This window comes from Haliaeetus leucocephalus, unplaced genomic scaffold (assembly GCF_000737465.1).
Source record: "Haliaeetus leucocephalus isolate CR32 unplaced genomic scaffold, Haliaeetus_leucocephalus-4.0 Scaffold773, whole genome shotgun sequence".
NCBI lineage: Eukaryota > Metazoa > Chordata > Aves > Accipitriformes > Accipitridae > Haliaeetus > Haliaeetus leucocephalus.
In genome coordinates this window covers 5,550,282-5,572,146 of record NW_010973209.1, presented here as the reverse complement: position 1 = coordinate 5,572,146, position 21,865 = coordinate 5,550,282, and the positions used below count along the sequence as shown (strand labels likewise).

Here is a 21,865-nt window from a genome sequence, read left to right as displayed (position 1 = left end):
CATACGATATGGTACGCAGGGCCCCAACACTAAGCTTTGTGGAGGACTTAGATACCTCCCAGCACAAGGGCGAAACTCATCTGAAAGAAAGTGCTGAAGTGGAAAGGAGACAGCATGTCAAAACTCAGGAGTGCTGAGGGCTCCTGAACACTGCAGTTATTTTGAGGTAGGAAGCCCTTTCCATGGGTGTGGGTGCGTTCAATGTCAAGCCCTTGGGGGCTTATGGCATGGTTTTGTGGAACACTGGGTATAAAACCCTCAAAGTGGCTATGCCACCCTGTAAAACTGTTTGCTCCCAGGGTGGTTCGTGGCCAAGCAGTGATCAGTGTCTTTATTTACTGTCTTAGAATTCTACATATTTATGCAGCTAAAGGTATGAGGGCGTATACATTGGCAGCTGCAGAGCGCATGAAATTGCTGCGACGACTTGATGCCAAGGAACACAGAGGAAAGGTAATATGGACCACTTTCTTCTGCAAACAGCTGTGTTTGGGATGGGCATGGGCTTTGCATGACTGGGAGCAACTGATGCCCTGAAAAATCCAGCTCTGTCTCTCTGTTACGGCAAAGAAAGGCTCAGGCATTGATATGCCTTGCTGAGGTGCCTCTGGCAGGATCCTAAAATTAGGTGGGATGAGAATGAGCTTTTTCTCTTTTCAGCCCATGGCTCATAGAGTGAACTAAGACAACACTGGTCCAATAAATATGCGTATGTTGGCAGCAGTCTCTGAGGCCAAAGGTTTTATGAACAGCAGATTTATGCTAGGAGTGCTGCACCTGATGTAAACAGCGTTTCAAAAATGCTGGACTTGGGTTGTCGTCCAAATCAGGGCCAAAGAACACTACAGGTTGTTCAGCAGGAGCTGGGAAATGCCCCCCATCTCATGATGCTGTGGGTCCTAATATGTGGGATTCAAAATCTGCCTGTGAGCTGGCTTTAGTTTATGCACCACGATCCTTGGGATTCTAGATGCCATTCAGCCCAGACACCCTTTCCCTGTTGCTTGTTTTATGATAGCATCTGCTTCTAGACTCTCACATTTTATCTGCTGTACTGCTATTTTCAGACTCCTCTGCTGGTGGCTGTCACTGCCAGGCAGCCAGCTATTGTCCATGATTTGATCCAGACAGGAGCAGATGTCAATGCTGTAGACAACAAAGGGCAGTCAGCTTTGCATCTTGCCGCAACATATGGGTATGCCCAAGTACTTCAGGTAGGAAAAGCTTTTATGGTTTTAATTGCTAGCAGTATAAACCTACAATAAAAATCTCAATATTAGTGTCTTTAAAGATCTGCCTCAGAAGGCAAGATGTCAGTAAGCAATGAAGACTGACCAAAGTCTCCTTTTCCACTGTGTTAGAAATTTACTTCCCAGATTATTCCTGTTTTAGGACTATACTTGCAGCTAACATCAGCCGCCTGTTACAGAGGAAATGGCTTTAGCGTATCTGTGGGGGAAAATAAATTCTTTCTGGAGATCATAGCTCTAAATCTGCTGATGGCAGGCTAGGCAGAGGGGGCTTGCTCGAGCCCCCAGTGTTGTAGTGATGCCTGCATTGGAGGGGGTTCCCTAGAGGCTGCAGGCAGCTGTGGGGTGTGAGGAGAGGGAGCAATAATACCATTGTGAAACCCCTTCCCTGATGACAGTGTCATCCAGATGGGAGCAACAAATTGTGTCCAGACTCAAGCCAGCTGAGGAGCAAGCAGATGTGACCCTGCAGACAGAGCCAGCACAGGCACAGCCTTCAAAATGAGACACATTTTTCAGATTTTATGCAAAACCAAGATCCATCGAAAAGATTTTCCAGTGCGTGAGAGAAACTAGACGCTCCTGTATAGCCAGAATCTACTAGAGTTTTCATGACATATATGACCAGATCTTTGCTTCCCTATTGCTTCACACATCTTGCTGTAGACGGGGTCTACGTCTAAGTTATGGGCCAGCCAGGCTCTGACAGCCCTGAAGAGCAAATTAGCAAGAGGCACTGTGGGAATTTTTGGATGGCATTGCATAGCAGAGATAAGCATACTGAAACATGTCTCTTAAATGCTTAGCTATTGGCCATAAAATGGAATTAAAAAAACACGCCTTCCTTGATTCATGTCACAACTGAATATAGGCAGCTTCAATGTAGAGTTTCATTGCAGCAGCATGGCTGCTGATGAGTTTACCTGAGGGCAGGTGACAGGGTCTTCTGAGACTGAGGGATGTGTCAGTCGAAGTGCCAGGGGGTACCTGGCATGCTGGTAGTCCATCTCCAGTGTTCATTAGCTCTGCCTTGCACACGCCCTGGGTTAAGTCATGAGCAGGCAGTTAATGTAAAACTTTGCGAGTTCTTTGGAAAACAGGTGTTTCATTCAGTGGGGAAGAGTGTTTTACATCCAGATAATTCCAACAAAGCCTCCCAGAGTGCCTTGTGGTGGTTTGTGTTTTGTTTGTTTTGTTCTGTTTTGTGGGTTTTTTTCCCTTGACATAAAAAGGGAAAATGTACACAGGCTTGCTTCTTGGTACGGTCAAAGCCATGAAAAGATTTAAGGTTTGTTTGTTTGTTTTAAATTTTTTTTCTAATGGATTAAATATCTAATCTCTAATCATCAGGCAGCTCAGAGCTACTTGTCAATATTTGATCTGTATATATTATTGTTATGAAATGAGAGCACAAGCCCTAACTGTTCTGGGTAATCTTTCAGCAGGATTCTGTCCTGTGCCTTGTCTAACTTGACAAGGTTCTGGGTGAGTCACTGCACTGCAAAAATTCTCAGCCAAGCTGTAATGTGAACAACTTGCTTTATTCAATCAAGAGCAAAAGATGCATTATCTGTAATAGTATAGACTAGGAACTACTTGGCTGCATCACATCAAATCTATCATTTTCTTAAGTTTAAGAGATTTAAAGTTTTTACTCTCTGCTAAATCCAAGCAAGGCTCACCTCCAGACCACTATTTCATGCCATTTATAGGCTCTGCATCCTCATTGCTGCAGCCATTGCAACAAGCTGTGGTTTTAACCTGTCACGCTGCTGCACATCTGCTGCACATCTGCTGCACATTAAAAAGAAAAAGTAAATAAATCCAGTCTAAGAATTTCCAGTGTCAGCAAACTTTTAGGTAATAAAGTTTGGCTGTATGTTTCAAGGAGAGATTTTCATTTATCTTTGCCAAGAATCTCAGAATAAATATGAATTGGTGTTATTGGAGCCTTTGGTTAAACCAGGGTGAAAGCGAGGGGGCTAGCACTCTTGACCTGGGGGCAGTGACTTAGTTTTACTATTCTGAACTGAGAATCTAACAAGATACTATACTTAGGCAGGGTTTAGAAAGGTAGGGAACATGATCATCTTGTGTAACCCTGAATGTCCCTGGTCAGTACTGAAATCTAGTGCCAAATAAGGGCTTAGTTTGTAGTTGAATGATAATTATCCAATTGTTAGTTTGTTTTTAAATTTTGTTAGTTTTGACTGATTTTGGCTTGGACAGTATTCTGCTGAAATAAAATTTTCAATTTCTCTGTTGCTTCTAGGTTATACTGTCACTAGGTTTTCCTCTTGATTTAGAAATGAAGGATTTTGAAGGTAAAACCCTTTGTACAAGTATTTTATAGTGGTATTAAAAAAAATGAAAAACTGTATTGGCTATTTCATTGACTGCTGCTTATTTGTTATTTGCTGCTATGCCAAGAGGCCAGAGCGGCCTCAGAAACTGCCTGGGGGAGAGTCGCTGTGAGCTCAAATGCCACAGAAGTCAATGGTGCTGATGATTCAGCAGTGATTCAATGCACAAATGGAACTGAGCACATGCTGGAGTGCCCCATAAAGTGTCTATACAGCCAATATGGTGCCTTCAAAACTAGAGGAGGGCTTGTGCTTTCACAACACATGTGCAGAGATGCATATGCTCTCCCTGCCAGCCCTCGCTTCCTCTCTGTAAATCAATGTCTTCGTTGGGACTGTCGTTATCTTCCTCCTGTACTTGGTTTTCCAGGCCATACCCCACTGCACTGTGCTGTTCTGGCCCACAACACCCTGCTCCGGGAGGGTTGCCAGACATTGACAGAGGAGCAGCAGAAAGATCTTCAGCACCAGAGTGAAGAGCTGGAGTCCTGTATCCACCTCCTGGTGCAGACAGGAGCCTCCATCTACAGCCGGGTAAGGGATCAGCTCAGTTATCTGTATGCTGTTTATTTGTATGGACAACCCCACCCCACCCCCCCACCCCCCCCGCCTGATGCTTGTGCTGTGCTCAAACTATAGAATTGGAGAAGGAATGAACTGCTAACAGAAGGACCAAGCCTGTTCCCCTTTCAAGTGACTAGTTGCAGAGTTAGTTTCTGCCTTCTGGAGTTACTTTCTTGCAGCCTGAAGCAAACACTGGACAGCAAAAGGGCCACTGAAGGGAAAGAGGTGCTCCACATTAGCTGCAGAACTGGCCTGGACTTTTCTCTGATGGGTTTATATAATATCTGCAGGTTGTTCTGCAGAACATTTCTTATTTTGTTTTGTTTTTCTGTTTTTAAATAGGATGTGAAAAGCAACAAGACAGTTCTTCATTATACAGTCCAGGATGGGAACATCTCCCTGCTCAGATACTTCTTGGAGCTGAATGCTTTCAAGTCCAAGGACTTTGTCAACAACAAGGTGAGTCAGGCCATGCACGGACAGGATTTGTGTGCACATCCACAGGCAGAGGAGATGCCGAGAGCAGTGCGAGTGCTGTGCTGCGGTGGGAGGCTGCATGCAGACAGAGGTGTTAGGAGATCTGTGGGATCTGAACTTTTTTTTTTCCTTAACCTGAAAGTGCATTTTCCAGTAAATAGACACTTCACCTGGAAAGCAGTGCCTGGCTTGAACTCTGAGTTGTGTCATGAAACACAGACCCCTCTCCCAGCAGGTAGAAGCTGACAGAATGAGAGAGTGAGATAGCCAGGGAAGAGGAAGGACATGGGAAGTGGTTACCTGAGGAAGAACATGAATTTTATTACATTAGGCTGAAGATTGAGAAAACAGATCTGCAATGATGCAATGGTTTGCTGTTGGCAGCAACGTAATACTGAAAGACAGCAGTTCAGGAAAGCCATGTGTCAAGTAATCCTTCCCGTCAAACATGCCGTCCATAGGAAGGACAAAGCTCCTATTTCAGTTAAGGGAGATGGTGACTCTTTCTGCCTTAACTGTTATTTGCAAGTCTTCTGGCTCTGTTTGTGCCTGGGCACAAACTGGTTATTGTGATGACTGCCTGCAAGTTTGAGCCTGGAGAATCAAAATATTCACAGGGCCCTCCAAGTCCTAACAGCTGCCAGGAGCAATAACAGAAGACAAACGCATGCTACAGGCAGTGAACCAGCGGCTGACATTGCCAGGCAGGTGAAGCATGCGGAAACCAGCTCTTTGAAGTGAGGCAGCATCCTTGCTGAGCATGCTGGAACCTACGCACTGTGGCAAGTAGACCACCTCTGACTCTGGGGGCTCAAGACCCTGCTTTAGGCACTCTATGCAACCCTGCTTCCTGAGCTGAAGTTTTGCTAACATTGGTTCCTCAGTGCAGGGTTTCTAGAGGCACAGCCATTCCTAGGTTGTATAAAGCAAGCTAGAAAACTTCCCAGTGCTGCTGTTGTGTCACCCATCCCCCTTCTGCCCCATACTTCACCTCTGAGCAGATACCAAGCAGTGACACTATCTTGCAGATATATCAGCTTCACCCATCCTCCTAAGCAAAAATCCTGACATTCCTGTGCCTTAGCTGAGACATCACTCTGTACCATCAGCCAGAGTTTTGGCTCTTGACTAGCTGTCCCCTCTCAGCAGGACTAAGTGGGTGATTCTGGGTCCTTCTGCAGAAGGGTACCCTTGAGCAGCAAAGGACAGAGGGAGGGGAGGACAAGGTTAGGGCTCCCTGTTTTGAGAGGGTCAGTGCATTAGCTTTTCATTTCAGCATTTCAGTCTTTTAGCCTTGCTTGTATTCCCCAGAGCATGCTTGTGTCCATCAGAAAGGAATTGAACGTTTTCTATCAATCAACTCAGTTGCTCACTTGGGAAGCAGATACTGGACAGTTTCACGGGGTTTTTCCCCTACAGGTTTCTGTTGTATTGGAGGAAATGTGTTTTGCTTTGTGTATGTGGGTAACAACACTGAGTTTCTGTCTTTCTGTACAGTGAAGGGCCTTGCACTGCCTTTTCATTACATTCTTTCTGTAACTTTTAAGACCCATTAGGCAGGTGCTAGCTTGTCCGTGGGAGTCTGCCGTTGTCTCTTGATCACAATCCTGTGAGAGCTTCCTACTGTGATAGGATCACTTGGAGTCTTCAGTCTTGTTAGTGAGCTGTCTGGGACAGTGACAAATATGATGGCAAGGTTGTCTGATACCCTTCCCAGCTTTTTAGTTCTTCCAAGTGTGAAGAAGACAAAAAGATGGGTATGCTGGAGTTCACGTTTTGGCTTCCCTGGCTCACCCACTGCTTACTGTGGTTGTTTCATTCCAAATCCATTTCCTTGTGGATTTCACAATGAGAAAAGCATTGAAGCCTTTGCGGTATCTTTCACCTGAAGGATTCCTAGAGCCCACATTTCGGTGCTCTGGACCATTGTCTCCACAAGCCCTACTAAAGTCAATGGGAGGCTTCAAGATCAGGCATTGTCAGATTGCCTTGTTTTCTTAGCCCCATGCCTGGATTTGGAAGCTATCAAGTGCTCCTGCCACAAAGGTGCAGCAAACAAATGCAGATGTTTCCATTTTAACAAGAAGTCCTATAAAGAGCTTGTAACTATCCCTTGACTGTATGGGTTGATAAAATTGACAAGGATCTGCATGTTCAGGGCTTGTAAAAAATGCCTTGTCTGAGAATAGCTGTTAAGACTCTGTTATTTTGTTTTGTGCTTCAATGTCCCTTATGTCTCAGTGGGAAATAAGACCTGAAAATCATATCTATTCCATTTAACAACTGGAGTAGTAACACACATTGCAATTTGTGTCCAACCATTCCAAATTCATGACAAATGTATGATCGTTTCCAAGAGAAAAAATATACAGCTGCCTAAATGAGACTTCTTGCAGACTAAAAATACCTTGCCTTATGCATCTGCTTATTAGGTTTTTCTCATTTAAAACCGTTACCAGTCATACCTGACTAGGCAGGGGCACAGATTTCTACACGGTCTGATAATACCAGAGCTTTTCTGCGACAAATTGCAGCATGCTCCGTCCTGCGCCCCCCCGTGGCTTCACAACAAATTTTGTCTATTGTTTCTGTGCAAATCCTGTTACTGAAAAAGCTGGAGTCAATATATGCTTAAGTAGGCCCTTGACCTCAGGACTCTGCTTAATGTCAGCGCCATGAAAACAAAGCCAAACACTACCTTCAGCACTCTGGGAAGGAACCAGGAGAAGGTTTGGAGCCTGGCATGATTTATTTTGTCTGCTGCAGAGCCAAGCCACCCGCAGCCCTGTTTGGTCCATGGTACACAAAGTCATTGAGGGACAGGGCCTCCTAGACCTCTGGCTTGGCTGGACCGCCAGGACAGCTTGGTGTCTTTCAAAGCACCTCCTTTTAATGCCATGAGTTTGGTGACCTGGGAGGACTTGCACAGTCAAAGATGCCTGGTATCCAAGAGATCAGTCTGAGCTTTGTGTATAGCCTATACACTATTGGGTCTGGCTTTCACTTGTGTCAAGGTCTCTTTGCAACCTTCTGGCACTAGCGAGTGATTGTGAAAGTGAGTAGTGGAGATGTGTGGAGTACAAATGGGTTTGCTATTGTCGATCCTTGCATAGCCCATGTGTGATATGTAACACGGTATAATGTGTTTTGTGTCCCCTAGACTGACTTAAATGTATCACAGTGAAATAGTTCCTACTGTTTCTCCTGGATAAGTATGCATGTTATATGGCCTCTATCCTTCTCTTTTTCAAATAACTCATCAGGTCTCTGCTTACATGAAGGTACAATTTAGCAGGGGTTTGCAGAGTGATTAGGAATGTTGCTGATACAGGACTATTTGTTAGCTGTACACAAAGCATCAAAGCCCCTCAATTTATAGTGCTCTACCAGAGAGAAAAAAATCTAAATCCACAAATTTCCTGCATGAGTAACCTTACGTGAGAGAAACAGAGCCGTGATACTCCCTTACCTCTTAGTAAGTAATCATGTGAGCCTTCTTCAGCTCTCGTTTCACAAGTCTCCATTTCTAGGACAATTCTGAGTAGGTGGCACGGCTTATCAGGAGGTTTCTCTTTTTCTTTCTTTTTTTTTTCATTTTCTTCTTTTTCTTTTTCTTCCACTGAATTAGGCACATGGCAACACAGCTTTGCATATGGCAGCTGCGTTGCCTTGTGACAAGAACCAGAAAGAAATCATCCAGTTGCTCCTTGACCATGGGGCAGACCCAAGCATCCGAAACTTAGACAACGATCAGCCAATCCACATGGCTCCTTCTGGAAAAGCTGGGGATCAGGTACATGATCTGCATTGCTGCTGCTTCCTAACACATCTGTGCACACCACAGCTGTCTGTCCTTACCAGGGAAACAATGAGGACAAGACATATGACATGGGTCTGACGTTGCAGTGGTGTAGGCTTGGGGGTTCCTCACTTCAGTAAATCTGTAACCGAGGAGCACAAAGCAGGCATTAGCTGGTACTCCAAATATATCTGGGGAGGTATCAATATGTAGTTCTTTCATAATGACAGCAAATCTCAAGAAATGATCAAGTTTCATGCCTACGGGTATGAAAAGGCTCCTGGAGCTCATTGTAGTCTCTGGTATGTTTTTATGTGTATTTAGTTACACGTATACATGTATACAAGTGTGTGTATGTATGTATTGGGGTGTCTGCATGCACAGTTTCAGGTGCTACGTTATGAACTTCTACATTTTTTGGCAGGTTAGGCATTTGCTGAAGAAAGGGAAAGTTGCATCTGCATTCATTTCCTGTCACCGAAATGCCAGATCCTAGGTTGCCCGCAATTTCTGGAATGGCTTCAACTTCAGCTTGCTGATTGCACAAGGCCTCTTAGAAAAACTGTGAGGATGGTTAAGCCACACGTCCCTGCTCCTCGAGTCCTTAAACCAGGGTGGGATGCAGTGTTTCTCAACCTGTGGCCCATGTGTAGCATGTAAGATATCAGAAGATGAGCTTTCAAATGGTTGAAAACTTTCTTTTGCTAACAAAGAAAACTAATAAACCTCAAGCATTGCTTACAAGCAAGGAAGCCAGCAAAACAAATGGCTGTTGCATAAATAAGCAAATGTTTGAAGTACAGCCAACCTTTGATTTGGTGGCCACTGAAACCCATGGTGGTGACGGAACACAAGATGGTAGTTTGGTTATAAAAGGTTGAGAAATACTGCTCAAAGACTTGCTCGAACTGTGCCTCTTATTAGATCCTGTACAGAGGTACTGGTTGAAATGCTGAAACCTTTGTGATGCGCAGTTACCTTCATTGTGCCTGCTAGCCTGGGAATGCAGCAACCTGAGGGGAGGGAAAAGACTGGATGGAAGAGGTCAAGTCAGCCTGAGGAGTCATCCATGGCTGTATTTCATCCGAGTGAATGGACATCCGAACTCAAGAGGTCCAAGTGAGGGTTCCTGCAAGCTGCTGCTACCCCATTTCTTAGCACTTTGCGGAAGAAAGCTGAAGCAGCTGTCCATTACCACAGTCTCTCACCCCACCCCAAGAAAACAAAACAGATGCTTGTAAGAGCAAGTACATGGGGCAGGTTCTCAGCAGCACAGGTTCATGTGGCTCCTGAGTGCTTCCCAGTGAAGGGATTCCTCTTCGAGACATCTGATCCAATCCAAGTCTCCAGCTCTGATGGCAAAGAATAGCTCTGGAAGCACCTCAGAGTGGGGAGCTGAACCCTCACCTGAGCTAATGCCTGTGTAGGAGGCAGAGGCTTCCTTTGGGTCTTCAACAGCTTTTACGCATAGACAAGGTAGAAAACCTTTGAGCCGTGTAGGCCTGCACACAGCAGGGTCAGAGTGCAATGTGGTACATGCTCTCCTGTTCCCGTTCTTAATCTAAGGGGGCATTTTAATAGATTCTTCTTATTCTTTCTGTGAAATGATTTGTGAATTGCTGTGCAATCAGCTGGCAACAGTGTCTCTGCCAGGTCAATAGGATTGAAGGTAGATGCCTGAAGGGAGTGAAAGCCATGTTTTGACAACCCTTTCACAGAGGGTGTCTCATCTTAGTATACATTCTGAATTAGAGTTTGCTGATTTCTTAATGTTGCACAAGTTATTTTTTCTAACAGGACTGAACAATAAGATGAAGGGCAAATATCTTAAATAACCACAGTAACTTCCTTGATCACTCACTGACTAACTCAAATGGGATGGGGTTTTCTAAAGCACTTGTCAGCCTTGCAGACCTGGACTGTTTAAACAACTGTTTAGCAGACTTGAACAAAAGCTCTTAAGAAATGCAGAGATCTTCTCGACTTTCTCAGCCTTCCTCTCTGCTGTTTTGCTATTGCTTCTCACTACATCATATCTACAAACCTGTCAACATCTGCTGACAAAAAAGCAGACATGTATTTGCATGTGTTTGCATAAATTTGCATATATCTGGGCATAGGCCAGCAAAAGCATGTGCTTTCTTACTTTGAAGGGATGTTATAACAAGGCCTGAATTGAGTGATAACTGCATTGGTGAGTTAGTACGGTGTGTCAAGACAAAATGATCAATAAAATATCTGTTTCTTGAACTTGCTAGCAACAAAACTGTAAAACTGTGACCAACATGCGATGCATTAGGGAGAATGTAAAAAGTTTTTTGCCATCTAGAAATGTGTATGAGACGACAGAAGTTATTTTGCAGCAAGTGAAAAAAATACATGAGCTGTTTTCTGGAGTGGCTTATGTCTTTATTGTTTCATCTGCCTGCTGTTGGATGTTTAATACAGAGCAATGCCATCAGTGACTTGTCATCTGTAAACATCACCATCTCCAGAATATCAAGGAAAATATCGGTTTGGGAAGGGACGGCTGCAGCTTCATTCAAAGCATCACCCTGGCAACCTGTGTTACTCAGAGTTGATAGTTAAGATTTGGAGAGGGAAGAACCTGTGACCAATCCAGGAAGGATTCATTCTCTCTAGAGGTTCATCTGTGTTCAGCTTCCCAAAGCTCATCCATTAGAGGCCTGCTTTGAAGCCAGCCACAATCAACAAGCTGTTCATATTGTCTTGGACTGGATCCATGAGAGAGTTGGAGGCTGCTGCTTCCCCACGCATGTAAAGCACCTTCCCTTTTCCCTGTCAAGGCAGACAGTTCCTGGCCTGTGTATCAAGAAAATCCCTTTTAAGGCTCAAAGGTAGCCTGCGTGTTAAGTCTTCTGTTCTGGGGTGAATTTCATTGATTTAAGCAGTATCTTACTTCACAGTTAAGCCCTGAATTTTTTATGACTGTTTCAGGGGAAATGTACCTTTTATAACAGCAGTACTGGCAGTGTGTGATACCCCTTTATTTGCACAGTTTATCTCTTCCTACCTGTGGCTTTGGATAAGTTGCCAATAACAAAGTTTTGTTATCACCAAACAAATGTTCTGAAGTGGCACCATAGAAAAGTCGCCAGTCGGTTGCCAAGGAAAACTTTTTGATCAAATACTCTGTGCAACTGGTAAAGAACCTGAAAATAAGAACCTTTTATTTTCTCTATAACTGCAGGTTACTTCTGGAGTTATTCATGGCTTTTGTAAGAATGGGGTGATCCTCACTTTTGTGTAGACACATATTTATATAGGCTGGCAGAACTTCACCTGGCAGGGACTGATCAAATGCCAGCGTTTCAGTAGTGCTATGCCAGCTCTGTTGGAGATATGACCCAAGCTACTTTTCTTTAAGCACCCCGCCTTTTTTTGGGGGGGGAGGGGGATAAGGGGGGGAAAGAATGAGTTCCTCATAGCCAGAAAATGCACAATCAACCTTTGAATAGTCCCCTCTGTTGTTTTTTTTTCCTTTCTTGTGTCAACAGTCAGCAACCTTTTACTTGCACTGCAGATGTCACTTGGAGTTGGAGACATGGAGATGGGGAATGGTGTCTAAAACATGTTTCCTGTCCCTGGCATAGGGGATTGCAAAACAACTGGAGAAAGGGCAGCAGAGAAATCCGAAGAGGCTGCAAGGGATGGAGGACAGTGCTACTTACTTAATGGAAGCTGTTAGGGTCCAGAGACCCTGGTGCATAGAAACATTTTGCTGGAAATATCCTTGTCCCACCAGAGCAGCTGGTCCCATGCAGCATCAGACCAATAGCTGTTAAATATCTGCTATCTTTAAGAACACACTGCATGCTACCCTCTCAGGACCTCAGCCACCTGTGAGCCCTGGAAGCATGGAAGCTTAGTGGTAAGACCAGGCCAGCCCTTCAAGAGACAGCTTCCCCCACTAGAGGAGTGCTTTTTCTGCCTGGGTCAGGCAATATCTGAGCAGCAGGAATAAGAATGGGATGTAGGGTGGTTTGTAGTGCTCATACTCACACTGCCATTCCTAAGTGGTCATGCCTAAACAGCAGACATAGGTTCAATGATGGGCACAACCTCTCCACTGCACACCACAGTCTTTGTACAGAGCAGTCCTTTCTGGAAATGCATTGTTACCACTGATAGCTGTACACATCTCTGCCACAATATACTGACAAATGTGCACCCTGCTGATAACGTATTAGATTTAGATATCTGCCTGATGTGGAGGTGAGAGATATGTTGTTAGACTGTAACACTTGACTTCCTTGCTGGCACTGTTGTGTAGGCTGGGATACTATTAACCTTGCTGTAAGATGTGTTAATATGAGCACTCTCCTTGTTGAATGCTTAATTATCATTTTCACATGCTCTTTGCTTTTCTGTATGAGAACACCTCATATCAGCTCTGTTAAGCTCAGGCCAACGTTGCCAATCCATTGGGAGGATGTGGTCATCCCTTTTCCACTAGAAGTCTCAAATATCTTGCCTCAACCTTACCTTCTTGTGGCTCTTTCATGTTGGTGATAAGGGGCTTTGACATGTGGCTAAAGGTGTACCCACTCCTTAAGCAGCAGGCAGGAGTAGCCAGTACTAAGCAAGCTGTGGAGCCGGCTGGGGCAGTAGAAGTGTAACCCTCTAGTGTCCTGAGACAACACTCAGGGGCTGAAGCACCTGCCAGCACTACTAAAATGACACCTAATAAAGTGTCTCTGCACAGGGGTAATCATACCTTTAACTGCAGCAAAGATACAGCTGTTAACTCCTATTTATAAGCTTTCTGTGACCAAATGCATTTATCACTTAGGCCAACTCTGAGATTCATCAGGTAACAACAGGGGAGAGGGGAAGATATTATTTAAAGTTGTCAAAGGATTTTAAAGCAAGTTTTGGAAAAAAAGCTGCTACCTTATGTAAGGTAAAGGAACTGGATGTTGGAAAGGTACAATTATCTCTGTGTAATTTCCTTGTCTAGCATGGCAAAAATGAAATATCCTCTCCAGGGACCTGGACTGGACATGGAAAAGATGCCATTTTTAACTCGTATAGAACTTAAAGTGAAGAGAACCCTGGAAGCTGCATGGGAGGTAAAAGCTCTGTTTTCTGATGAAGGCAGGGATAGGAGGTTGAAATAACTGGCATTATATAAATATTTTTTGAAGTCTCATTAAAAAAAATGTAACTCTTAGTTCTTCATAGATTTCACAGGGTGAGGAATATTGGTTTGGTTTTTTGGTAGAACGAAGGAAACCTCCTTATTTGCCAGCCAGATATGTGTGTCTGTTGCATCCTCAGCCACATGGGTAATTTCAGCTCTGGGAGAGGAAAGCTTTTTGGTTAACTGTAGAAGTGTCTGGAGGAGAAGGTGAGCATATAGCTAGTATGTATTTGTCTTCACAGGTGTAGTTAGTGTTTTTCATTTATGTTGGATTTAATATGGAGAGGTGCTTCTTTCTTTCCAGTCTGGGTGCTCAGCTAAGAAACTGGTGGCTTGGCAGTCTGCCTCACCAAGTGCTATTAAAAGGAGGTAAGACACAGTCTTAGAAAGGTCTGGGTTTATGCAGGAAACAGGGAATCCTCACGTATGATAACTTTCCCATTATCTAATGAAAAAAAAAATCATTTAGGTCCTGTTCAGTTGATTATGCTGAAAGGTGCAGAAAACCTGACATCAACAGACCAAACTATACAAACGGCTGCCAAACTACATCAGCCTGTCACTGAAACACTGCCTTCACAGAGAAGCTGGTGTTGAGAAGTTTGGCACTGGATTCAACCTCTGTGCAGGCCTGAGGGGCATTCCTAGTACATGACCCATGGGCTAAACCCTGAGCCTGTATGGAAAACAGTGGTTTTCCTTTGGTGCAGGAACCACTAGAGAGTATCATCACAGCAGCCTGAGCAGAAGCAGTGGCTAAGAAGTTTCAGATCCATCTCAGAGCAGGGTGCTGCACAGCTTTCTCTGTGGATACTGTGTTGAGTGCTGAGATTCGTATAGATTTTTTATCTGCTGGAAGGGTTAAGTGAGACCTTTCATACTGCTGGGTAATTGCTTCTTGTGTAGGTTGCTGAGAGTCTCTCTTCCTTACCTTTGTGAGAACAGGGCCAGGATCCTGGATCATTAGCAGAAGGGAAAAGCACTGACATTTAGCACATGAATAATAAACAGGCTTCAGCATGCATACCAAATTATTTATTTGTATCAAAAAGAACTGGCTTAATGACATGTGTTTGGTAAGGCAGCTTGGGATTTCTTTTAAAAACAACAACAACAAAAAACAAACAGGAAAAAAAAAGCCACACCAAAAATCAAACCACCACCACAACAACAACAAAACACCCTTGACCATACAAGACAAGAGGAATAATGTAGTGACAGCATCATGTAGAAAATGTGTGAGTAGTGAAGAATAAACTGGACTGTGTGAGGCAGCACAACTTTGCATAGTTCATGGGCAATTAATCTGATTTGTATACAGTGGATGTGTAAAACCACAGTCCCCATTAGCTATAGCAGATGTCACAGTTCCTATCCCTTCTGAAGAAGTCATCTGCCATGGCCACAGGTGGTAGGTAGTCCATGCAGTCCGTGCTGGGGCAGGGGAAGTACTGCGGGACCCTGTTGTCCTCATGCTGGGAGCCACAGGCTGTGCAGCAGCAGGCTGAGGTGGTGTATGGGGAGGGGGTATGGCAGGACCACTCCTCCGCAGGGTAGCCATAGGTCTTGGTGTCCAGAGCAGACGGTGAGCTGTGGGTCAGCGGGGTGAAAGGAGATAGCTGAGGAGGAGAGCAGCTATAGTTTAATGGGCTGGGCAGATCAGCTGAACTGGGGGATCCGGCAGCCTAGAGTTTGAGAGGAAAAAAAAACCAACAGGATTTTTCAGGGTGTCATTTGGGGAAATGTGGACAGAAGCCAGAATTTCCATGCCATTGCCTTTCTCAGGAGGGTCTGGCTACCCAGGGAGATAGTCTGGCCCTTGGGGGCCTAAACCCAAGAGGCAGTTCCTGTGACATTAGTGTTAATAGGGAGCTTCTCTGCAAGTTAGACAACCAGTAGTGGGAACTGGGCTATTCTTTGCAGCAAATCTACAGGATCTGTAGAAGGGACATTCCCTATTCTGCAACCTCTTTCTAGGTTTGGCTGGGCCTCCCTGTCCTCTGCTCCCAGTGGGAAACCATGCAGAAGTCCACACAAGCAGCCTGCATGCTGCGGCTGTACCCTATACCCCTAAAAGCAGCCACATTTCCAAATCAGTTTGCTGCCATTCTGCCCCAGGATGTGACTCCCTTCCCCATCTTCCCTCTGATTGCACCTGTGGCTGGTCCCCTGGGACACAAAGCTTACCAGGCCCTGGTTAAAGCAGAAGGGGACTGGCTGGAAGGTGTCTGAAGTGTAGAGCGAGGATGGCTGGAAAGCACTGAAGGCTGGGTCTAATGGAACATCTGTCTGAAGACAGGAATCTACCAGCTGCTCCAAATAGCTAGGGCTTTCTTCACAGGAGAGGCAATTTGAGAACTGCCATGATGGACAATAGTTGGGAACAGAAGAGATGGGATCTAGGAGAAAAGGTAAACCAGACAGTAGCAGATTATTCAGTATCTGTCTTCACAAAGGGCAGATATTGGCCCAGGTCAGGTTTCAGTACTCTCATATGTTCAGTAGCCCTATGGATTTAGACAAGGAAAAAAGTCCTTCAAGCTCAGGGTGAATTTTCTAGGGAAGCAGACACCAGGAGGAAGATGCTCAAAAGCATGCAAATAACCTGGGGAACTTTAATCGCCTTGGAAAGCTCCAAAGCTCTTTAAATATGGCTGGAAACTCTTCTGGCTCCAGCCATTTTGGACAGGGATCTAGCTGGAAACCCCCTCAGACTCTTGACCCTCTGGCCTCCCTTCAAATGTCAACTGTTTACTTGATTTATGCTTCACAGCTTGGCAGATGGCTTGTGCCTTTGCCTCACCTAGTCTCCAGATGCAGGGTAGCTATATCTGCAGGAAGAAGGGGATAACAGAAGAATAATTTGCTCTTTAATCCTCCAAACAGTCAGACAGGAGACAAACTTCTGAACGGACAGAGCAAGTCAGCGAAAGCATGGCATTGCGCCCACGTAGTGTTACTGGCAAAAGTGTGAGTTCCTAGAAAGCTGTAGGGCCAGACTCTCACTGTACTGCAACATGCTTTCTGGGGGTATGAAAGCTCACAGCAGATCTGACTTTTCAGAATTATTATCTTTTCATGCTGTGTTCAAATATGGTTGAAAGCAAAGCCCTGGCCACATGGAGGAGCACAGGTCTGAAGACAGTGGAACTGCATGTGGGTAGAGAGTCACTCAGAGTCATAACTGTTTGCAGGTTCAAGGTGGCAGTGTTTAGCTGGATCTGGGGAGGAAGAGAAAAGCACCCAAATTACATAAACAGATGGAGACTTCTCAGCCTGAAAAAGCTCTGGTATGTCTCACGTTTCTGTATTAACATAAGCAAATTGATTCCCAAATATTGACAATTTAATAATTTCCTTGTCCATACAATGTATATATTCACACCTGCCCAACCTTTTAGGTCTCTCTGCTTTGGCTGCAGAATAATTGAAGGATCTGTGAGCCCAAAGTGCTATTACCCCAACCCCTTCCCCCTTTCCTTGGATATTCACATACAGGAGGAAGAAACTTTGGGTTGCTGAAAACCTGACACTCCTCTCACTCCTATGGATGCTGCCAGGAGAGTAAGAACACAACAAAGTGCTTCAGGGCAATCTGACCCTCGAGCTCCAATTGGACCCACAGACTGTAGCCTGGAGAAGGTGCTGCCAGCAGTGTTATCTCCTAGGGGATGAACATCCCTTCCTGAAGGGGATCTTGCTCCTTGCTGTGGAAAAAATAAACTGCACAAATAAGAGCATGTGAGCGTGCTCCTGAAAGGGGTAATATGTACCCTGCTGGCCTCACAGCATCCTCATCCACATTTCGTGGACTCCTTTCAAGTGCTGATTAGCTGCATTGCCCGTTATCTGGTAGTGCCTGCCTCAACCAAGGGCTGGAAAGACTCTGGGCTGTGGGAAAAATTGGGAAAGGGGTGGGAAGGGACATGCAGATGGGCTTTGTACCAACCTGGCTGAGGAGGAGATACAGACTCTGAAAACTGGATGCTGCTGCTGCCCCAAGAAACCTGACCAAAGAGAAGGAGAGGAAAGGAATTGTAGATACTGTAACACAGGGGAGTGTTTTTCTACATGCTGAGGTAAGCCAGGATTTCGCTTCAATCTATTTATGTAAACCTTATTTACCTCATGGCTGTGATGTGAAAAGTTCCCTAGCATTGACAGAACGAGATTAACGTGCAAAACATGATTTTTCCCTGAGCCTATAACGGCACTGGAGGAGCACACCACCAACCTGGTGTAAAGCCCTTGATACAGCACCTTGCTAGTGTGCTCTTCCTACTGCATTATTACGGTTAATTCAGCAGAGTTGTGACTGCTTTTGAAACTAATGTTTTAATTTCTAGGACCATGAATTCCACAGTGGAGGGATCCCAAAGAATTTGTAGGGATAATTATGATTGAGCATGAGTAATTAACAAATTGTAGCGATAACTCTTGAAACAGGACTAAAGACAATTGCAGGTATCCCGGTGGCTGGGCATCAGACTGGGTCGCTGTGCTTGGTGTTGATGTCACTTGAGAACCAGCTCTGACATTGCTCCCTGCTCTAACACAGCTACGTGCCTCTATGAAAATAGGCAGTCTCATTTTCTAAGGGATGTTGGAAGCTGAAGCGGACAGATCAATCTGTTCTAGGAACCTGACCTGCTGGAGGCGAGAAATCCAGCCCAAAAGCAATGGAAGTTTTGATGCTTGTTGTTTGGGACCAGGATTTTGCTCTGCAAATACAAATACTGGGTTTTTTTCCTCAGTTTTAATTCATACAGACTTCCACTTCCTTTATTCAAACTCGTCTCGGGCTGAAAGTGCCTGTAGGACTACCCCTCTTCTCTTTGGCTGCAGATGTGTAACAAGGCAGACAGAGCCATACCACTGGCAGCAGAAGTTTTCAGGTTCAGCTTTTTTCAGTGCACGGAGGCAGCTTATCCTGCCAGCCTAAACCTCTGGGGGCTCCCCAGGACAACATGTAACTTTTGCAGATCACAAAGGTAACCTCCTGCACTGCCACTTTTAACTTTTTCCTGTGTGGGCAAAAAAGCGCTGTGTAAACTCACTGTGGGAAGCGAAAACCAGTTCCACGCAGCCCTGTGATGCCTGGCTGTGATGAAGAGGCTGCTACCGTTAGAGCTGGAGGGGAGGAATGACCCAGCATTTCCAAAGCCCAGCAGTTCTGTGCACTCTTCACCCAGGCCTCTCTGCCTGTGGCTTGCAGGCTGATCAGCTTTTTGTGCAATCAGCTGCAACGAGGTACAGGAGGTGGGAGATGAAATCTGAAAACCATCCAAAGCTGTAATGTCGTGAACCAGGAAGAAGTAATGATTTACCAACCTCTTTATGCAAATCCCTAGAGTGGCTGCAGCTAGAGGACTCCTACAAAGACTGGAAGAGCAAGTGAGAGAGAGGGTGTACACGTGTGTGAGCACACACACAGATCTCCATCCCCTCCTTTAGAAGGGATGGGGCTAGGAGTACTGAAAAACGTTGGAGACCTGAATTCAGTCAGGCACACTTGAATATTATGCTAAGGAGCCCTAACGGAGCAGGAGGGAGCCCTGCTTAAGAGGTCTTTGCCCATGCCTTGTTTTCCACCTTTCTGCTAACCAAAATCTGGGGCTGTTGCTAAGTCCCAAATTCCCAAACTCTCTCCACTGCCTGGGAGCTGCTGGAGGCACTGTACCTCTCTGGTGCCTTCATTTCCTGCCTGGACAAGAGAAAGCCTCCAGGGGTAAGGGGTGGTTGAAAGCAGCTTCCTGGTGGGCTGAGACTTGTGGAAAAGGAGGGGGTTAGGGGAGCTTTAGTGTGGCAGAGCTTTGCACTGGTTGATCCTCAAAGCTGCACGGGTCAGGTTGAAGGCATGCCCTGGGCATATGCTTCACCTGATGCTGCAGAACAGTTTGGTCCGTGCTTCAGCCCGGCCAGGCCACATTTTAAATGGGGGGCAGGGACCATGGCCTGCCTTGCTCATCCAGCATAATGATACTGGAGTGATAACTGTAAGTGGAACTGAAATTTGTCCATGTGGACCTTCTATCCCAGAGTGAGTTGCATTTCTGAAGCACCAGCTCTGTTTTCTCCCTGCACTAATGGCTCAGATCCATCACTTGTGTAGATCACTGCTACAGTTACCCTGGCTGAAGGTTCTTCTCCCCCATCCTGACTAGCCTGTGACACTCAGACTTTGGCAGTCTCCTTGGCCCAGAGATTACAGCCTTGGCGAAAAAGATTAAGAGAGAAGAGATGAAGCAGACACCAAAAGATTTTTACTTACCGCTGCACCGGTTGCTGCTTGTTGTGCTCTTCTCTGCTGCAGTAACTCCTTAACTGTAATCTTTACCCTAACACCTTGATACACCTTGGGCTTTCCTGAAAGAATTTGTGGAAAAACACTTTACAAGATGGGAGACTTTCAGAGCATACGGCAAATCCAGCGTGTTTTCAGACATGCTCTATGAGGAGTCGACTTAGAGTTAACGTGATTAACTGGTCACCATTAAGTCACTTGTAATCACAGTTTATAGCCCTCTTTAATACCTGCTGTTCAAGCTGTGACAAGCAGACATTTATGAAAAAGTTGGTGTTGATTATATTTAGCAGTCATACATGTTTTATTCTTTTCTATCTCCTTCTTCCTGCCCCACCCCCCCCACACACCAGGTGTCCTAATACCAAGCTCCATCTGGTGCTACTGTTGAATTTATTGAAATTCCTATCATATTTGCCACTCTTAGGACCTGAAAATAAATGTGGGAAGCGCTTCATCTGGCAGATGAAGACCAGGAATAAAGCAATGAAAATATGTGGGCAGTTATTCAGAGCGCTAAACAAAACACAAATAAAATGACTGTTTTCATGAATCACTTCTTGCAAAGCCTAGATGATCTCTTTATTTTGCTCATTTTGTACAACTCCCATTTATTTCAAAGAAGCATTTAGAATGTCTTTAATCCAGCCAAAACCAATCAGCAATCATCAGTCACTACCTGATGAGGGATTTTTAGTACAGGAAATGGTAAAGAACTACCTAGCCTGAAAAACCACTTTTACTTGCTGTACTCATGGTAAAATACCTAAAGCCTCTGGCAGTTCTGTTTCTGTCCTAGCTTTCTGCTGTTATTTTCATCTAGTAGCAGATCCTATGAACACTATTGTCATCTCATCCCGCAGTGGAGGCAGCTGGTTGCAGGTTCCCTGCCCGCATACCCAAGAAATCCTACACTGTAGGCACTGTCCTCTTCTGCTATAACCTCTTCCCCATTGCTGATGGCTGTACAGCATCTTCACCCTCCTGTCTGCCCACCTGCCATCCTGCTGCCCCCTTGGTGCTCTGGTTGAGGACATGCTGTAACAGGCATACAGGTCCCTCCACAAAGGTGGCAGGCTGAGCCGGGTCTGCCTCGAGGGGAGTTTGCTGAGCTGTGCTCTCAGCAGCTGGGGATTATTCATCTCATATTTTTATGTTTTGTTTCTGTTCAACAAATTGAAGGTGGGGAAAATGAGGGGAGGAAAGGGTTGAATTTAATGAGAACACCCTGTTACCTGGCCTCCCTATAGACAGGAAGGGCCCTGAGCTAGCAGCCCCTTCTGCAGGTTTGGGTTCATGCTGCGTACAGCCTCTTAGCTCTGGTCTGCGCAGGTAGCTGGACGGGGCTAGGGGCTACACTACAAGCAACTTACTTAAACTAGCAGGTGAGGTATGGACACATCTATAACCCAGGGGCTGGCTGTCAGGCAGCCCCCACCCCCAGCTCCCGTGGCAGAGCATTGTGCCCCAAGGATCCTGCTTTTCTAGCACCCCGAGGCCCCAACGTGGTCTGCGTGCAGCTGAAGCGTTGAGAGCAGGTCTACCATGGCCAGCTCTCCCGAACTGGCCAGGCTGTGGATGGAAGAGGCAGGGTGATGAAGCTGGGGCTGGGGGTCAAGGAGCTGGGTGGTGAGGGCGGGCTGGGGGTCAGGCAACGGGGCGGTCAGGGCAGGCTGGCGATCGGGAGCAGGGTGGTGACAAGGGCAGGCTGGGGGTCAGGGCGGACTAGGGGTCGGGGAGCAGGGCGCTCAGGGCGGGCGGGGGGGTCAAGAGCAGTGCGGCGAGGGCAGACCGTGTGGGGAGGGCACAAAGAGGAGGGGGGCAAGGGTGCGGGGGCCGCGTCTCCCACCCCGCCGCAGGGGCTCGGGAAGGCAGCGCTTCCCCGCCGGGAGCCACGGGGACGGTCGCCGGAGGGCGAGCGGCTCCGGGCCGGCCCGGGGCCGG

General features: G+C 45.8%; 2 protein-coding genes across 2 annotated transcripts in view; one reads left to right on the top strand and one right to left on the bottom strand.

The window, feature by feature from the left end:
* The first annotated feature begins 227 nt into the window (after positions 1-227).
* On the top strand, positions 228-8,949 carry NFKBID (nuclear factor of kappa light polypeptide gene enhancer in B-cells inhibitor, delta). Its single transcript, XM_010581459.1, is given in 8 exon segments — positions 228-308; positions 310-453; positions 1,068-1,214; positions 3,523-3,574; positions 3,984-4,147; positions 4,520-4,636; positions 8,283-8,447; positions 8,878-8,949. Coding segments are annotated over 8 exon segments (942 nt in total).
* Positions 8,950-14,963: 6,014 nt separating this feature from the next.
* COLCA2 (colorectal cancer associated 2) overlaps positions 14,964-21,865 on the bottom strand; it is a 7,214-nt gene continuing 312 nt past the window's right edge. Inside the window, exons 2-5 of the mRNA XM_010581496.1 lie at positions 19,889-20,006; positions 18,740-18,857; positions 15,805-16,016; positions 14,964-15,302 (exon numbers count right to left, since the gene is read on the bottom strand). Coding sequence (XP_010579798.1) covers positions 14,964-15,302; positions 15,805-16,016; positions 18,740-18,857; positions 19,889-20,006 — 787 coding nt within the window. The remainder of the gene's footprint in view (positions 15,303-15,804; positions 16,017-18,739; positions 18,858-19,888; positions 20,007-21,865) is intronic.